The sequence below is a fragment of the Macrotis lagotis genome, chromosome 5, assembly GCF_037893015.1.
Source record: "Macrotis lagotis isolate mMagLag1 chromosome 5, bilby.v1.9.chrom.fasta, whole genome shotgun sequence".
NCBI classification, from domain to species: Eukaryota; Metazoa; Chordata; class Mammalia; order Peramelemorphia; family Peramelidae; genus Macrotis; species Macrotis lagotis.
The window spans coordinates 246,124,129-246,141,262 of NC_133662.1; the positions used below are offsets into that span (position 1 = coordinate 246,124,129).

Below are 17,134 nucleotides of genomic sequence, written 5' to 3' on the forward strand. Positions count from 1 at the left end.
ATAGTCTTATTTTTCTTCCTTTTAGTGAGAAAAAAATTTTTTTTTAATTCAGAAATTGAGTTCATCTTATGGGTATTTTAAATTTCAAGGAAAAGTTTCAAGAGGCCATTAGTATCATCACTAATTCTTTCCTCTTCATAATATAATAATCCATAATCTAACTGGAAACACTCTTATTCTATCCTTCCAACCAAGATAGAGGGGAGTTACTCTGTGAGTTACTCACACAAAGAAGCAAGATGTTGGTTCATTTCCTAGCACTGACACTTCTATCTGTGGACCCTGGCCAAAGCATTTAATTTTCTGATACCATAGGAAACATTCTAAGACTATAAATTACAGAAAGGCGACAAACTACATTGGTAGAAAGAGTTTTCACATCTAGAGCTCATAGCACGGATGAGATAATCAGTCTGGGCTAATTAATGATCCACCCAGGTTTGGCTAGAATACTTTAGCACACAGAGCCTAAGTTACCTTTTTTTTAAACCTTTAAAATCTTTTCTACCATTAAAACACTTGTTTACCAAAGGGATGAAGATGCAAAGGCACTGGGTCCTTGAAATGGCAGTAGATTTTTATCCAAGACCATCAACCTCAATAGAAATTTGGAGAGGCTGACTGTTCAAAGGCGGGAATCAAGGGAGGAATGTTTTGGGGTGCCAGCAACATAACAACTCCTATTAAGATATGGAACAGTTAGTAAAAGGACCCACCAACTCATATTGAGAATAAGCACTACATTCTTTTTTAATTCTGCTTTAAGCAAAAGTTTTCTGGGTGAAGTAGTTATACTCAAAAATATATGTGCTATAAAAAGAAAAGGAACCAATTTTGTTAAAAGAAAAATTGAACGGGTCCTAAAAAATAAAAACAACGAAGCATACAATGGAAAAATAATAAAAGAAAAAAAAAGGGGCTCACCAGTTCAACTTTTGGGCCAAGACCTTCAAAAATTTTATGAGCTTCTTCTGCTTTTTTCTATAAGTAATAAAGATATTATTGCATTGAATAATAATAAAAACAAAATAATCACATATATTGAAAAGCAAAACTGAAATATCTATCATAGAAAATTCTTATTTCCAAATATACTTCCCTTACATTAAAGGTGGAGATTTAATCCCTCCTTCATTTGTATCATCTATCTAAATACAATTAATGTTTTGTCACTAACATCACTATCTAAAGCATGGAAAATTTTAACACATTTTACTATTTTTACATTTTCAAATATATCCCTTCCCCCTTTGCTATCTCTAAAAAGACTTCTCTCATAACAGATTAAAAAACTTAACAAAGGGGGCACAGCTTTTCCTCTGGTACCAAGCCCTGGCTTTTTAATTCCACAATGATCATTATCAAGCTTTGATGGCAGTTCTTTTAGTTTATGTTATTATGAACACTAAACAGAATGTCTTCTGAGTTTGGCTTAGTACACTCTACATCTATCCACATAATGATTCCCATTTCTCTGAATCTTCATATCAGCCATTTCTTACAACACTGTCTCCCCGTCAATATGAATATTGTTTAGCCTTTTGTCAACTGAATAATACCTTTATTTCTACTTCTCTGGTACTATAAAAAGTACTGTAATAATTACCTTGGCATACATGTGACTTTTCTGTATCTGACCTTCAGATGTATATGCAGTTTTATATTGTGTGTGTGTGTGTGTGTGTGTGTGTGTGTGTGTGTGTGTCTAGCAGTGTAAAAATCTGGGTCAAAGGAAGCAAAAGGCTCAGTTGCTTTATTTGAATAATTCCAAAGTGCTTTCCAGAATGATTGGACCACTCTGCAATTCCACCAACAATATATATATATATACACACACACTTGTTTTCCTATCACTACGCCAATATTAACTGTTTAATGCTTTGTCAATTTACGATTTATTAGATATAATAACTGAGCCATATTGACTTGCATTTCTATTTATTAGTAGTAATTTGGAATAGTTTTTCATGTGGTTGATCACTTATCCACTGGAGAATGGTTCATCTTAAATGTTTATGCTCTCCTTACATTTTTAATTCTCAGACCACTAAAGGTATTTAATGCAAAGTTTTTTTAAATCAATACTTCTGCTTTTATACTATCCACTGATTTTGTCCATAGAAAAGCTTGTCAATTTCATGTGACTGAAATTATTTATTTTGTCTTTAGGGATCTCTACTATGTCATTGGCTTAAGAATTTTCATCCTAGGGGCAGCTAGGTAGTGCAGTGGATAGAGCACTAACCCTGGAATCAGGAGGACCTGATTTCAAATCCAGCCTCAGACAATTATTACCTACCTGTGTGACCTTGGGCAAGTCACTTAACCACATTGCCTAGTCAAAAAAAAAAATTTTTATCCTAACTAGGGTCCTTGGAAAAGATTTACTCCAATTATTTTAAATGATGATATCATTCATTTTTAATTCAAATAACCATTTACAACTTAATTGTAGTATGTTGTACAAGATTCTGGTCTAAGCCTAATATTTTGCCAAATTACTATTTTTTCCCCAATATTTGTTGTCAGTATTTTTCCTCAAATAGTTTATGTTCTCAGATTTCTTGCAACCAAAATTGAGAATGATTGTTTTTGATGCATGTTTATCTAGTCTAGTTCTGATTTACTTTCTATTTTTTTCCCCAGAATGATAATTTTAGTTCTGGTATAATTTGAGGTCTGGAAATACTATTTCCTTGTTTACTCCTACTATTTTTTTTTTTACAAACCTCTAGAAAATATATTCTTTTGTTTCTTCAAATAAATTTATGTTACTTTGTTCTGCTTCTATAAAGTAGTACATAAAGTAACTACTTAGATGTTTTATTGATATGGCATTATATCTAAGATTTTAGGTAGTATCACTGTTATTAAAAATAATATATAATGATGATAATAGCACATCTAAAACTTGGGCAAAGAATATCCTTCCAATTATTTCATTTGTTCACAAATTCTTTATAATATTATAATCAATTAAGTCCTATTTTGTTATAATTATTTTGAATAATTCCACTTTCTGGTATTATGTTCTCCTTTAAAGAATTTTTAAAGAATCACTTCATTTTTGCTAGTTAATTTTGAGCACTGTTATTTTCATGAAACTAAAGGTCTCAGGGGCAGCTAGGTGGCGTAGTGGATAAAGCACCGGCCTTGGAGTCAGGAGTACCTGGGTTCAAATCCGGTCTCAGACACTTAATAATTACCTAGCTGTGTGGCCTTGGGCAAGCCACTTAACCCCATTTGCCTTGCAAAAACAAAACAAAAAAAGAAACTAAAAGTCTCAGTCTCATTGCAGATTCTCTGCAGTTGACTAGATAGAGTATCATATGTTCTAAAAATAGGGATAAGTTCCCCTCTTTCCTAATGATCATACCATTTCTTTCTCTCTTCTACCATTCAAAAACTACATCAACTATTGATGAATAAGGACATTCTTACTTTGCCCTCCATGCTTATAGTGAATAACTAAAGCTCTGAGAATACAAAACTTTAAAAGGAAAGCCAGATATTTTAGAATTTCCTCAAAATAAAATTTATTGTAAACTCATTTTTAAAAGTTCCTTGAAACACATTTCTGGCCTGAATGTAAGGGATCATTTGTCAATATATAAAGTATAAATAATAAATAAAGTAGAGTAATTCTAGCTAAACTGAAGTCTGATTGAATTAGTAAATAATGACAAAGTAGATATTCAATGTTGATTAAACAAAATCAGACTTGTTCTAAATAAGTATTATAATTTGAAATTATAGCCAAGACAATAATAGTAATATTAACTAAATAAATATTACATAGCTAGTACAGCAAATCAGGAATCTAAACAAATCTAGCTTCTATTAAAATTGCCAGTTAAATGCATTAAAATGTCAAGGGTATATAAAAAATCCCTTTAAAAGGTCGACAATCCTTCCTATATTTTAATTTAGTATACAACAAAAATCAATATTTGAATACTTAATAACAAGACAGGATTAAGATGCAGTCTTAGATACAATTAATATAAGTCCCTGCCCTTATGGAATAAACAATTTGGAAAAACAAAGTATAAACATTTGGGGGGGGGAAATCACTACAAAATATGAAAAATATAGCATTTTACACTATTTGCTTAGGAAATCCTCTTAAAAATAGTAACCAGATATCAATCCAACCAAGTACATGATGAACAAAAAAGAATTCCATTCCCAAGTATTCAAAGTCTTAAAGGACTCTTGATAACAAATAATATCTATCTCCAGAAAAAAGAATGATGGCATCTGAATACAGATCAAAGAATATTTTTTCACTTTCTTTTCTTTCATTTTTTTGGTACAAATGAAAATTATGAAAATGTTTTACATGACTGCATATGTTTAATCTATTTCAGAGTTTTTACCATCTCAGAGAGAGAGGGAAGGAAGTATAGAATTTGGAATTCAATTTTTTTTTTAAATTTCAAAAATTGTTTTAAATGTACTTAGGGAAAAATAAAACAAAATATTATTTAAAAAAAACAACAACAAAAACAACAAAGGAGGGACACTAGAAAGTCCCCAAGATCATGTCAAAGGAAAACTGGCTGAAAGAATAAGAGATGGTGAGCCCTGAGTAGAGAAGACTTAGGTTTTGCCCACCTTGGGAGAATGAGAATGAGGGAGGGACAACATGATAATTCTTTTAAAATATTTGACCAAGTACCATATGCAGAGTGCTTATACTTATTTTGCTTAAAAGACAAGTGAAACTTGCAGAGCGAGAAAGAATTAAGAGTTTAACCAACACAGATAATAACTATTTCAGGAGCTAATAAGCTCCCCATTGCCAGAGGCAGAGACTTGTCAGATCCATAAGAACAGATTCGTATTTGGGTACCAGTGGTATTCAATGATGTCTAAAGTCTCTTCATTCATTTGCAAAGTATCCCCCTTGTTTCCAAAAAACAAACAGGATATTTGGAGAAATTGCTCTACTAAACTCCAATAACTACTATCCAACCTGAATTATTCTAAACTTTGAGAACAAGTGAGTATTTCTGGAGTCCACAACTTATGTGATGTAATTACAGGTCATGAGACTGCTTTTCATATTATTCTGATAAAATGGTTCTGTTTGGAGACCAAAGGAATCCTAGTGTGAACTCTCAATTTTGTTCAAGCAAGATTTTCCTTTTTATAAAAAAAATTTTTTTTATTTATGGCAATGGGCTTAAGTGACTAGCCCAAGATCACACAGGTAATTATTAAGTGCCTGAGGCCAGATTTGAACTCTGGTCCTCCTGACTCCAGGGCCAGTGCTCTATCCACTGCACCACCTAGCTGACCCCCATGCAGGATTTTCTTCAGTAATAGCTTCATTCTAAAATGTTCAGCATTGCTCTTCCAGACCATCCTACTGGAAGGCAGATGTGTGTGGCACATAACTCTTTCTGTAGACCTCATCTTATGAGGAACTCAAGCTACACACACTTAAATTCCATAAAATGGGGACTGGAGAGAATCATGAATATTTCTATCCCCTGCTTCACCCTAAGATGGTAAAAAGGACAAAATTAAATGAGACACAGTGTTGGGAGATAGCCTTTCCCTCGATATTCCCTGATTCTTCTTTACAGCTCGATTTCTCCCCGACACAGAAGGAAGAGCTGAAAGAATGAAAACAGAGTCCAGGTACATCAATCTATTGCCAGGACTAAGCACAATGACTTAGTAGATTCTGAATAAAGGTTTATGCAAGTAAATAATAAAGGACTAAGAAAAGTCAATATTATAATCATTATCGGGGCGGCAAGGTGGAGCAGTGGATAAAGCACCGGCCTTGGAGTCAGAAGGACCTGGGTTCAAATCCGGTCTCAGACACTTAATAATTACCTAGCTGTGTGGCCTTGGGCAAGCCACTTAAACGCATTTGCCTTGAAAAAACCTTAAAAAAAAAGTATAGTATAGTCATTATCACAAAAACTAATGATTTCAATCCAACAGATCCAATCTACTATTAATTTGGCAGAGATAAGGAAGAATGAGGAAGAAGATATTCTTTTATTTCTAGACCTTATCCCTAAAATCCTCCCCCTTTTTTGTGGTGTCCAGCTATTTAGGACTGGTCAAGAGGGATTTTTAAGCCTAGTATGCTATAAATTATATAATTTTGCAATAATTACTAGGAAGTTAATATCTTCACAATCAGAGGAACCAAGTCACCATCTTCTAGAATTTTAAGACATTAGATAGACATTAATGTATGTTCCGTATGTATGTTCAATCTAAAAGACTGAACAGTCAGGGAGGATTTTTTCCTTTGGGCACAATATTTAGAATGATAAAAGAAACTTCTGTATCTACCAAAAGGTTCTTACAGCTATGACCAAAAATTCCACCAGTTTTTTTTTTTTCTGATGGAATTTTACTTTTATTTTCATGTTTTATTCACACTTATGAAGTTGAGTCAATAATAATTGGCACAAAATACTTAAAAAGGAAAATGTTAGCCTTTCAGACAACTCTCTAATATCCACAAAATACTTGTAACTTTATATTTATCTCTTATGTAAGCTATTAAAAAAATTAGATTCTCAGAAAAACAATGACAAATCTAGCTTAAAACCTACCAAGAACCTATCAATATCCTATTAAATTTACATCAGAGACTTATTGAAGGAAATATTGTCACAGCGAAGAATCATATAGCATTCATGAGTAATTATTTTTGTTTACTCCATTACTCCATTTGTTTCAAGTCAGGCCTAGTTCCCTTTGACCCCTAAGATGATTAATCACACACAACCGTTAACTTTGTAGTATAATGAGCATATATTTTGATGGCTGTACTCTTCATAAAAGCAAATCACAGCTTTTATATAGTACCTTGATAGCCTCCAGCTAACAATGCTTTTTCCTTAATCATTTAAAACATTATAAGCTGTTGGCTAAGTAAGATTTGGTGTTTGAGGAAATACAATTAATTTTAAGTCTGGACTTATTAAAATGATATATTATACATTATATATAGGAATTCTAAACAAAGCCAAAATCTAGTTACATAAGTTCTGTATATGCTAAAAGCTGACTAACATGGAGAACAATTGTGCATATAACAAATAACTACCATCATCTACACTAATTTTTTTATTATAAACAGCAATTTTATTAAGGTAATTTGAACAAAAAAAAGGTGAAATGAACATACTAATAGTATTTTAACTTTTTCAAACCTGTGGAAATTTTCAGTTCAAAAAAAAAAACATAGAGAATGAAGTTACTTCATGAAACAATGAAACCTGGCGTTGGCTTTGAAAGGTCCATAGTCTCTTGTGCATCCCAAGTATAAGTTTTAAAGTTAATATAAAGTTTAGAAACAACATCCACCTGTGACACTGCAGTTCATTAGTAATGAATGTTATAAGTGGCCCCTAAGAGTTTAAACAACCAGAGAAAGAGATTTCCCATTGACTTGGGCCAGCAAAGAATGCAAACTGCCACTGGGAGAATCTGCAATTGGATGATTTCCCCAAAATCAACCTGATTAAGTTTCTACTTCATGAAATGTGAACTGCACTTAAGAGTCAGGCCTGTTTCCTTATAGAGATGGTTATCATAGAGTTTTCAACCTAGTCAGATGAAAAGAAAAACAAATCACATTCAAGTCATAAAAGTTAATGAATCCTAAGAGATTTATAAACTGAAGATTTTAAATGCTTACTGCAACCTATACTCAAAACCAAGAATGGCTTTTAATACACAATGCTGAAGATTGTATTCAACAGCTAGCTCCCAGCCAACATAAGCTTACCCGATTTTCATCATAAATAATTTGGACAATACTTCGGTGTTTCTGCTCCACAGGAGGCGGGGACACAGGTTTCTCTGGCTCTGGAGGTTTAGCAGCTTCTTCTTCAAGTTGTTGCTAAGAAACAGAAAGAAGAAATCAAGCATCTGCAACAGGCTACTCCAACTAATAATTAGTCACTGGAGATCAAACAAGCTACTGAGCAACAGCTGGCTACTTCTACTGTAGAACCATTTTTAAAAAATTAAATGAACTTGATCACAATATGAACCATTATTTTCTGTGTTGGTAATAAAAAAATTGAAAAGGATAGTAAGATGGGAATTGATGATCTTTTATTCTAGTAAAAATCACTCTAGAATTTTTTTAAAAGCAACCAAAAGGGGCAGCTAGGTGGCGCAGTGGATAGAGCACCAGTTCTGGAATCAGGAGTAGCTGAGTTCAAGTCGGGCCTCAGACACTTAATAATTAACTAGCTGTGTGGCCTTGGGCAAGCCAGTTAACCCCCTTGCCTTGCAAAAACCTGAAAAAAAAAAGCAACCAAAAAAGTAAAATAAGGAGGTTGATTATTTCTTCATAAACCCAAAACAGTTTTAAGGCACAAAAAATAGATTAAAATTTTAAAGGTACAAAATAGTAAATTAAAAGCATGATTCTATAATAAAAACAAGAATTTGAAAAAAGTGATAAAATTTATAAACATAATAGATCAACCTTAAAAAAAAACCTTTCAGTTTTAATCACATTCTAAATTGTGCTAAAATGCATAAAAATGACAACCATTAAATGGCAGGATAAATAGCACAAATATAAAATAAGGCCTGAGAAATGATAAGCAAGAAATGCTAATAGCTGACATTTGTACAGTAAGGTTTTTAAACACATTATCCGTATTTGTATATCTTATCATTTGATAACATAAAAATCACAAAACATTTTTGAAAACTCAAGACATAAAGAGAGCAGAAAATGAAGATTCCAGAACTTTCTCTGACTCAGGAGTCTCCAGATCTCCTACCCACTATATACTATGGTCCCATGCCTATGTTTAAGCCAGGCTCATGGACTCTGCCTCCAATTACAGATCATATGCAGGAGGCTCCCAATTACACCTTTCCTTAGCTCATGCCAAATTTTATTCATCTCCCATAGGAAGATTACAGGAAGAAGATCTGCTTTACCGATTATTAAGAATTCTTCAGAATCTATAACATCTGTAAACACTCTATTTCTCATCTCTCCCTATTACAATATGATTAACTTTTTATGAATGCAAAAAGTTTTTAGTTTCCCTGTGTTTCTGTTTCTCATATACAAGGCCTGCATATGGCTGTCTTTCTTACTTAATAGTCTTTAATTCCTGTCACCCTGGCAACATTATCTTTGCTTCTTCTTCCCCAGGATTTGACAGAGTAGAAACCCAAAAAATTTAGGTGACTGGTGAGAAAAAACTGTAGAGTTCAAGGAAGGCAATAAAGTTGATAGCCTGATAGCCTGATTCAGGACCTATCATATGGAAAGACTGTATGATATAGAAATGGGGAAAAGTAAAAGAAGTCAAAATTGCTTAGTTCACAAAGCAAAGCCTAAACATATGTGAAAATTAATATAAGGAAAATAATGAAGTATTTGAACAAATCAGAATGATTATAAATTAGAAAAAAACTAAAAAACTACAAAATTAAGACTAAAAAATAGTAAACTCATACAGAAGGTCATTAGTCATCACTAAAATAACTTTCTGAACACATCTGCTAAGTTTTATTTAATAGGAAAAATGTATCAAAATATTCGCAGAAATACAAGAGTTGACTAGTCATTTGCTAAATTGTGAGGTTATACAGACACCCCTTGACAATATCTTTTCAGAAACAATCAAAAATAGATCCCTATCAGTGAAATTTTCAGCAGAATTATCCCATGAATCATGGAACACAATGATCTATTAACCAGGCATGTGATCTTTAGGCAGTAACATAACATCTTTGGCCTTAGGAGTTAGACTAGACTACTTTTCAGGGCCCTTCCAATTCTTGAATTATATGCTCCAACTATTCCCAACTTCCCAAGACTCCACCATCTTAAAACAAAGGTGAAAAACTAAAAAAACCCTTCCTTGACTCTACATCCTCCCAAGATATTGTCCTTGCTTTCCTTTCTCAGCTAAATACACTCACTACCTCTACTACCTCTCCTCTCACCTTGCCCTTCAAAGTTTTATAATCTAGTTTCTGATTTTATCACTCAACTGAAACTGCTCTCTCCAAAGTGATCAATGGCATCTTTTAATTGTCAAATAGTTTGTCTACTCAATTCTTTAATCTTTCTTTGTTTTGTTTTGTTTTTTTGAACTCAGGTCCTCAAGACGTCAGGGCAGGTGCTCTATTCACTGGGCCACCTAGGTGACACCTCTCTAATCCCTCTTGTTTTGTCCACACCATGTGAAAAGATAGGCCACCCTGGAAGGTCAAGACCCTTCTCTCTCCTCCTATCCCTAATTCTCCACTCCTCAGTTTCCTTTATTGTTTTTCATCCATATCCAATGTAACTTTGTAGGGCAAACCCTAAAAGTTTCATTCAAGCACCTAATCACTTCCCCTTAGAATGTCAGTCCACTGAGATGATTTCCTCCTCCTAGTCATTCTCCTGAATGCCAGTCACCTGCATTACCAACTCTCTACTGGATATTTTACTCAATTTCCCACAGGCATTACAAAATATAGTCAAAATAGATCTCACTATCTCTCCATAGACCTAGTGCGCACACACACACACATTCTCACTCTCTCTCTTTAAAGAGGAATAAATACTGTCAAAGGTCCATCTTGCCACACTCCCCTTCTCATTGCTGCTTCTCTCATCTCTTTCCTTCTGCTCTGGACCACTAATTCTATTGTCTGGAATCCACCTCATCCTCACCTCTGCCTCTTAGAATCTCAAGATTCCTTCAAGACTTAAAGTACCAACTGTTACATGGAGCTTTTCTGATGCCTCCTTCCTCAAATTTCCTAGGATTCATTTTGCATAAGTTCTCTATCAACCCATTTATTTATGTATTATGTCTCCCTCCCACTAAAATGTAAATTACTTGAGAACAGAAACTGGTTCATATCAGTCTTGCTATCCTCTTCCATTGCCTAGCTCTTTATCAATGTTTAGTGATAAGAGTTAAACCACCTGTCAATGACAGAGTCATCACCTCAAGTTCAGAAAATTCCTAGAAAGACAGAATAGAATCATTCTGGGACAATTCTAATGGTTCTGTTACTGGTTTACATGAGGAACAGATCAGAAATTTCTTGTTGAATAGGAATGAATTAAACATTTTATCTAAAACAAATTGAGTAATACATATTTCCTTTTTTTCCTATGCCCTTCAATACCAATTGGCAATTCTTTTCTAGGCTTTCCTAAGCTCGCGGAACATTTAGCAATTCATAATCTCTAACCTTTTCCTATTATATCCCAAAAACCAGAAATCATAGCTCTCTGTACCTGAAAGTAACCTCAGAAATCTAGTCCAACAATCTTATTTTACCAATAAGGAAAATAAGCCTCCAGATGGTAGACTGACCTGAGGATAGACTAGATGAAAAAAATTAAATCATTACCATGAGTCATGCACTATGTTAAAGTCATGAGTATCCAAAGTATATGAGTATACAAAGAGAGATGGTTTCTGTTCACAAGGAGTTAATATTCTAATAGAAAGAAATGGACTAGTAGATTAGGAAGTTTGGATTTGGGCAATCACAAAGATAGGATGTTGGTTCACAGTATGGTCCATTAAAATTCCTTTCCAGAAGTCAAGGTATTCTTTAATGTGATTATCATGTCTAAAGCAAGAGGTAGAGGAGAAGAAAAAGAGACATAGTATAATCAAGATAGCAAGAGGGTAGTATATTGTCAGAGGTGTGGGTTCAGTTCCTTTGTTACCTGGTCACCCATCAAGGTATCTGGGACTCATTTGGGAAGAGGGAGTGCCAAAGATTCCAAAAATGAATGAAATAGTTTGACAGGAAATTTGGAGCATAGATTCTGGAAGTTCAGTAAAGCAAAAGATAGTCCAAAAGGAGATATGGCAAGCTGGCCTTTAGTAAATGGTTGAAGGGGAGGTGAAGGGAAGACCATCTGTGACACAAGGCCAATGAGATATATAAGAATAAGGGTTATTATTGAGAAAACATAGAAGTTGAAAACAAGGTAGACTCTCCATATGACATAAGGGAGAAAGGTAACCCCAAAATGTCAAGTAACAGAGGAAGGTCTCTACTGATGTAGAGGAAGGTCTCTACTGATGGTGGTTCACTTAGTTAAAAACACAATAAAAATAAGTAACATATATCATGTAGAGAAAAGGGAGAGATGTCAATTAGATGATTATGGAGACTTGGAATTGGAAGAATGCCAGGACTTTTAACAGTGTCTCTAACAGTTCAATATCAATGTGGCAAATGGTTACTAGTAGAGCACCCAACCCAGGAATTTGTGTTGGCAACAGCAAAAATGTTTTACTCCCTTTTTTGCCAATGACATGGATAAAAGGATAAATAGCATACTCATCAAATTTGCAAACAATAAAAATTTATAAAGCATTATCATTCCACTATTAACTTATTTTAGCAAAACTAAAAATCCTAGCCACTTGACCAGTTAGACCACAAGGCAAAGGAGGCATTATTGGCTGTATTCTCATCAATGAGACTTCACAGAAGAACCAGAAGGTAACTTTTTGCTTAAAAAACAGACAGATTTCTGTGGCTTCTTCTTGGGGGTGGGGGGGGGGGTGGGGGGAGAGACATATGGGAACAGATAGAGAAGTGGCCTCAGAGTCAAGGAGACGCAGGCTTAAAGTCAGTCTCCACACAGTCTCCTGACTGTGTGACCTTTGGCAAATCATTTCTCCACCTCAGTGCCCCAGGCAACTGGAGAGTTGGCTCTGAAACTGAAGAGGTTGCAACCTGCATTGAAGGGGAAGTTTCTTCCCTGTAAGCTCCTTATCTTAGCACAATCAAAGGGTTGGGGCCTCCAAAGCATCACTATTAAACACTGTATTTAAATCTAATTTTAAACATAAATTCAACACAATGCTTCTTCCCTTGTTCTTTTCCTTCCTCAGCCTACTGTGTGTACCCTGCATTGGGGCAGAGGCACTTAAGTGACATTCTAGCTCTGCCATGGACACAGGCTGGGGCAAGGGCAATCCAAGCATTGGCAACAACATCAAGTGGAAGTGAGCAGTCTTGAAAGTACCCATCAGCTTGGAAACTACAGTCCAACCCCAAGCTTGCAAAGGATGAACTGATCCTATAGCAATGTGCAAGGTACGTTCTGCTGAGCCTCCAGGTGGATCCACAACTTTCAGGAGCTTCATACAACACCTACACTGACAGGTGGGCTTTCATGTAAGCTTCCTTGGCACAGTGAATTTTTTTCAGAGGTTGCCCTCATCAATTACAGGCATTTATACCCCAAATGTTCTTTGGGCTAAAGAAAGAAGTCCAGTCTCAGTTTCACAACATTTAGCAAAAGCCTGAAAAGAGAAAAATTGCCATGAGGATGGCATCCAAAAGGCACAGTTGGGTCCTAATAAGAAAAAGGGTTGCCTTCTACTTCACTAGTATTTTGTTGTGAGTTTCCTGTTCCTCATTATCTCATATAGCTGGTCTACTAATCAATTAGCTCTAAAAAGATTAGAAAGAAGTTTCTTTTAATTAAAAGCTTACCAACTTTTCAAATAAGTGTAAATAAATATTATGGTACTGCAAGAGATATAATAAAGAGATTTTTCCATCAATGCACTACTAGAACTACTCTATGCTTCTATCAGAATCAATTACACATAAAAATTCTACTCATTCAGCATCTATCAGTCCCAGACTGGTTTGTTGTTGTTTAAATCCACTTTTCAATTCCAGACTACTCTGAACATATTCAAAATATCAGTTTAATGCAATGTAATAAGGAACAGAAATTGTGAATAGCATTGGAAACTAGTTCATCAATATTCTCATCTAGAGGAAACTAATTTATAAAACAGCTTGTTACTGATTTCAATCATTTTACTTGTAAATTAGGCCAGGTCACCTCTCAGTACCCCAAAATAATCTCACTTTTATTACTAGTAACATTAATTAACACAATGTAATTACCACTCACATTCAATTCAACATACAGGCCACACAGGATAATGAACAGAGAGGTAGACCTCAGTTTAAGTCTCATTTCTGAAATACCCCATGTGGCCCTGGGGCAGGAATTAGCAACTCTTTTAAAACAGCAGGGGGAGGGGCGGCTAGGTGGCACAGTGGACAGAGCACTGGCCCTGGAATCAGGAGTACCTGGGTTCAAATCCGACCTCAGACACTTAATAATCACCTAGCCGTGTGGCCTTGGGCAAGCCACTTACCTTGAAAAATCTAAAAAAAAAAAAAAAACTGCAGGGGGATGTGGAAGTGCAGATATGTCTTCACCCAGATCTTCCCACACCAATGAGGGTCACGAGGCCAAGGTACCTCACCTCCATTCAAGTCTAGGAAGCTCATGAGCTGCCTAGTAAAGGCAAATGAGACAATTCCTGTGCTCCAAAAACCTCCAATTTCCCCTGGGCACAGGTCCAGTATGCAACAGCAAGGTCAAGGGCAATTCTGGGAGGAATCTGAACCAAGCTTTAGAGAAACACAGAATTTCAAAGGGCAAAGAGATGGACAGAGGAAGCAACACAAAAGAAAGAGAACATGCATTGTTTGGAAAGAATCAATTACTCCATGAACTAAAGATTTAATTCTGCCTAGAGGATGGGCAATGCTGCAGATCCAAGTTTGGGCTTTATTCTGCAGGAAATGGGGGAGGGTGGACCCATCAAAAGTTTCTGATGACCCCAGTATAACCCAGCTGTAGTCTAGAAGATGAACTTAACAGCATCTCACATGTCAGAAGGAAATCCAAGAATCAAGTTAAGTGGAAAAACGAAAGACTACATAATTGACATACCTGCTTTTTTTTCAGTTTGAGAATCTGCTGCTCTACCTTTGCAATTTCTCGATCCACCCGATCCATGCTCTGTATTAACTCTTCCTTGGACAGTTTGGAAGGAGAAGCATTCTGATCATCTCCACAGGGTTGTCCAGAAATAGGAGAAGATGGAGCTTCATGTTTGCTTCCAAAAGCTGGATCCTTAAGAAAAGAATCAATGGGGTCAATGATGAAAACAGGTTTTTCTCAAATGAACCAAGCAAAATTTGAAAAGAAAAAAAAATTCTGAAGAGATCATAAACTTACATCTTCTGGACATTATGCTATTCTAGGAAATAAAGACTTAACTGATCTAATAATTCAAGAGATAAAAGATATTACAGATGATCTAGTCCAACCTACTCATTTCTTCAGTAACAATTTAAATGTCAAGTAAATCTGTACTACAGTAACTTTTCTTACAATATTAATGTACTTTGGAATAATTGTTTATAAAACTTTTGTATATCTTTTATCTTTATATCACCTTCATTTTCCAATATAATCCCTCCTCTCTCCTTCCCAGAGTCAATCCTTTAACAACAAAAAGTGAACAACAGTTCAGGACCAGTCTCAGACACTTAATAATTGCCTGGCTACTGTGATCTTGGGGAAGTCATTTAACCCCACTGCCTTAAAAAAAATTAAAAAAAAAAAAGAAAGAAAAACAGTTTAGGAGAACTAATGAGCAGGCCGACTGGGTCAAGTTTGTAACTTACAGTTCTCTATTTCTATACAGCCTATCTTTATTTGGGAGTCAACGTCTTGCTTTCAATTTATTGGGGATGATGCTTAACTTTGTTGCACTCATTGTATATATACATGGTTCTGCTTCCTCAGGTTCACAAAGTCTAGTCATGCTTCCTCTATATTCTTCATATTCATCATGCAGAATATTCCATTACATCTATGTAGTAAAATTTATTTCACCATTTCTTCAATCAATGGGTTCTGTTTCCAGGACATTGTTATTATAAAAAAATGTTGCAATGAATATATGAGTGAAAAAGGACCTTTTTTCAGCATAATTTCAAATCACTTTTGAAAACAGTTGGACCAATTCATAGCTCCATCAATAAGTATTTTCAGTAACACTCCTTCAAAATGGATTATTCTCATCTTGTGTCACCTTTTCCAATTTGCAAAATGTGAGGCGGAACCTCAAGAGCTGTGATTTGCACATGTCCTAATATTAAGTAACAATTTTAGCAAACTCTCATATGTTTTTTATTTTTATCTGGCAATTCTTTTGAAAACTACACATTCATATTCTTTGACCACTTACCAATGGATTTCAGTTTTACATTTCTGTATTGGCTCCTTATATATCTTGGATATTAGGTTCTTTTCTTATGCAAAGATTTCTTCTCTCAAGTAATCACTTCCTTTCTTACTCTAGTTTCAGTGATTTTGTTCATGTAAGATTTTGATTTTATGTTATCTAAACTATTTATTTCATCTTTCTTGATCATTTCTCTCCCTTGTTTGGTTAGGAATTTTCTCTAAGTCAAAGCTATGAAATGCAATTGATCTAATTCTCTAGTTATCAAAATTTCTTCACTTTTTCAGTGATTTTTTTTTTAAATTCAAGTCTCACATTCATTTTGAATTTAACTGTGGCATGTGGTATGTTAACCATTTTAAATCTAAGTTCTGCCAAACTCCTATAACTTTTCATAGCATCTTATCAAATAAAGAATACTTCTTTAAAAATAAAAGTCACATGACTAATAATCAGTAGGCAGACAAGGAGCAGAGCAAGGAAGCACTGAGGGCAGCCCTGATTTTGACAATTTAAGAAGACTTCTTGGACACTTTCAATACCAGTAAGTGTGCTGTAGGCAAAAGTTGTTACTGCTCTCTATTGATCTGTAACAAGTCAGAGTGCGAATAACATTGACTCCTTTTGGAGCTCCTACCAAGCTTTTTTCACTCTTCCCAGGCTGCCCTAACTGTCTACCACACCACAGAAGCTTCTTCACCCTGAAAGCTCCTTCTACCTCTGGACTACCTTCTCATCCTAGGAGGACCTCAAGGCCCAACCCTTCTAAGTGGGTTTACAAGCCAAAGATATCTTTCCAAACTACATGCTTGAAGGCTGCAGCATGGTGTGATAACCAGAGAGGGACCAACATTCAGTAACCCTATTGCTACTAATAACTTAGCCCCGAGAGAGAAAAGCCACAACAAATGTCAGGAAGTCAAACCACCACCTTGCACCCTGATGGAGATAACCCTGGATTCTGATTACAAAGAGTTTTAGGAATAGCAGCACTCCTCAAGTCACCGGACCTACTTCCAACCCAGATCCTATAGACTTCACTGAGGGGGAAATCATTGTGGAAGAGGAGTCAC

General features: G+C 35.1%; 1 protein-coding gene across 20 annotated transcripts in view; it reads right to left on the reverse strand.

The window, feature by feature from the left end:
• NCOR1 (nuclear receptor corepressor 1) overlaps positions 1-17,134 on the reverse strand; it is a 225,359-nt gene that overhangs the window by 123,929 nt on the left and 84,296 nt on the right. For all 20 annotated transcript variants that reach the window (XR_012468828.1, XM_074189259.1, XM_074189263.1 and 17 more), the window contains 3 exons: positions 14,759-14,941; positions 7,769-7,882; positions 925-981 (listed from right to left, as the gene is read on the reverse strand). Coding sequence is in view for 19 of the 20 variants with exons in the window: in XM_074189259.1 (XP_074045360.1) it covers positions 925-981; positions 7,769-7,882; positions 14,759-14,941 (354 nt within the window). In the remaining variant the exon portion in view is untranslated. The remainder of the gene's footprint in view (positions 1-924; positions 982-7,768; positions 7,883-14,758; positions 14,942-17,134) is intronic.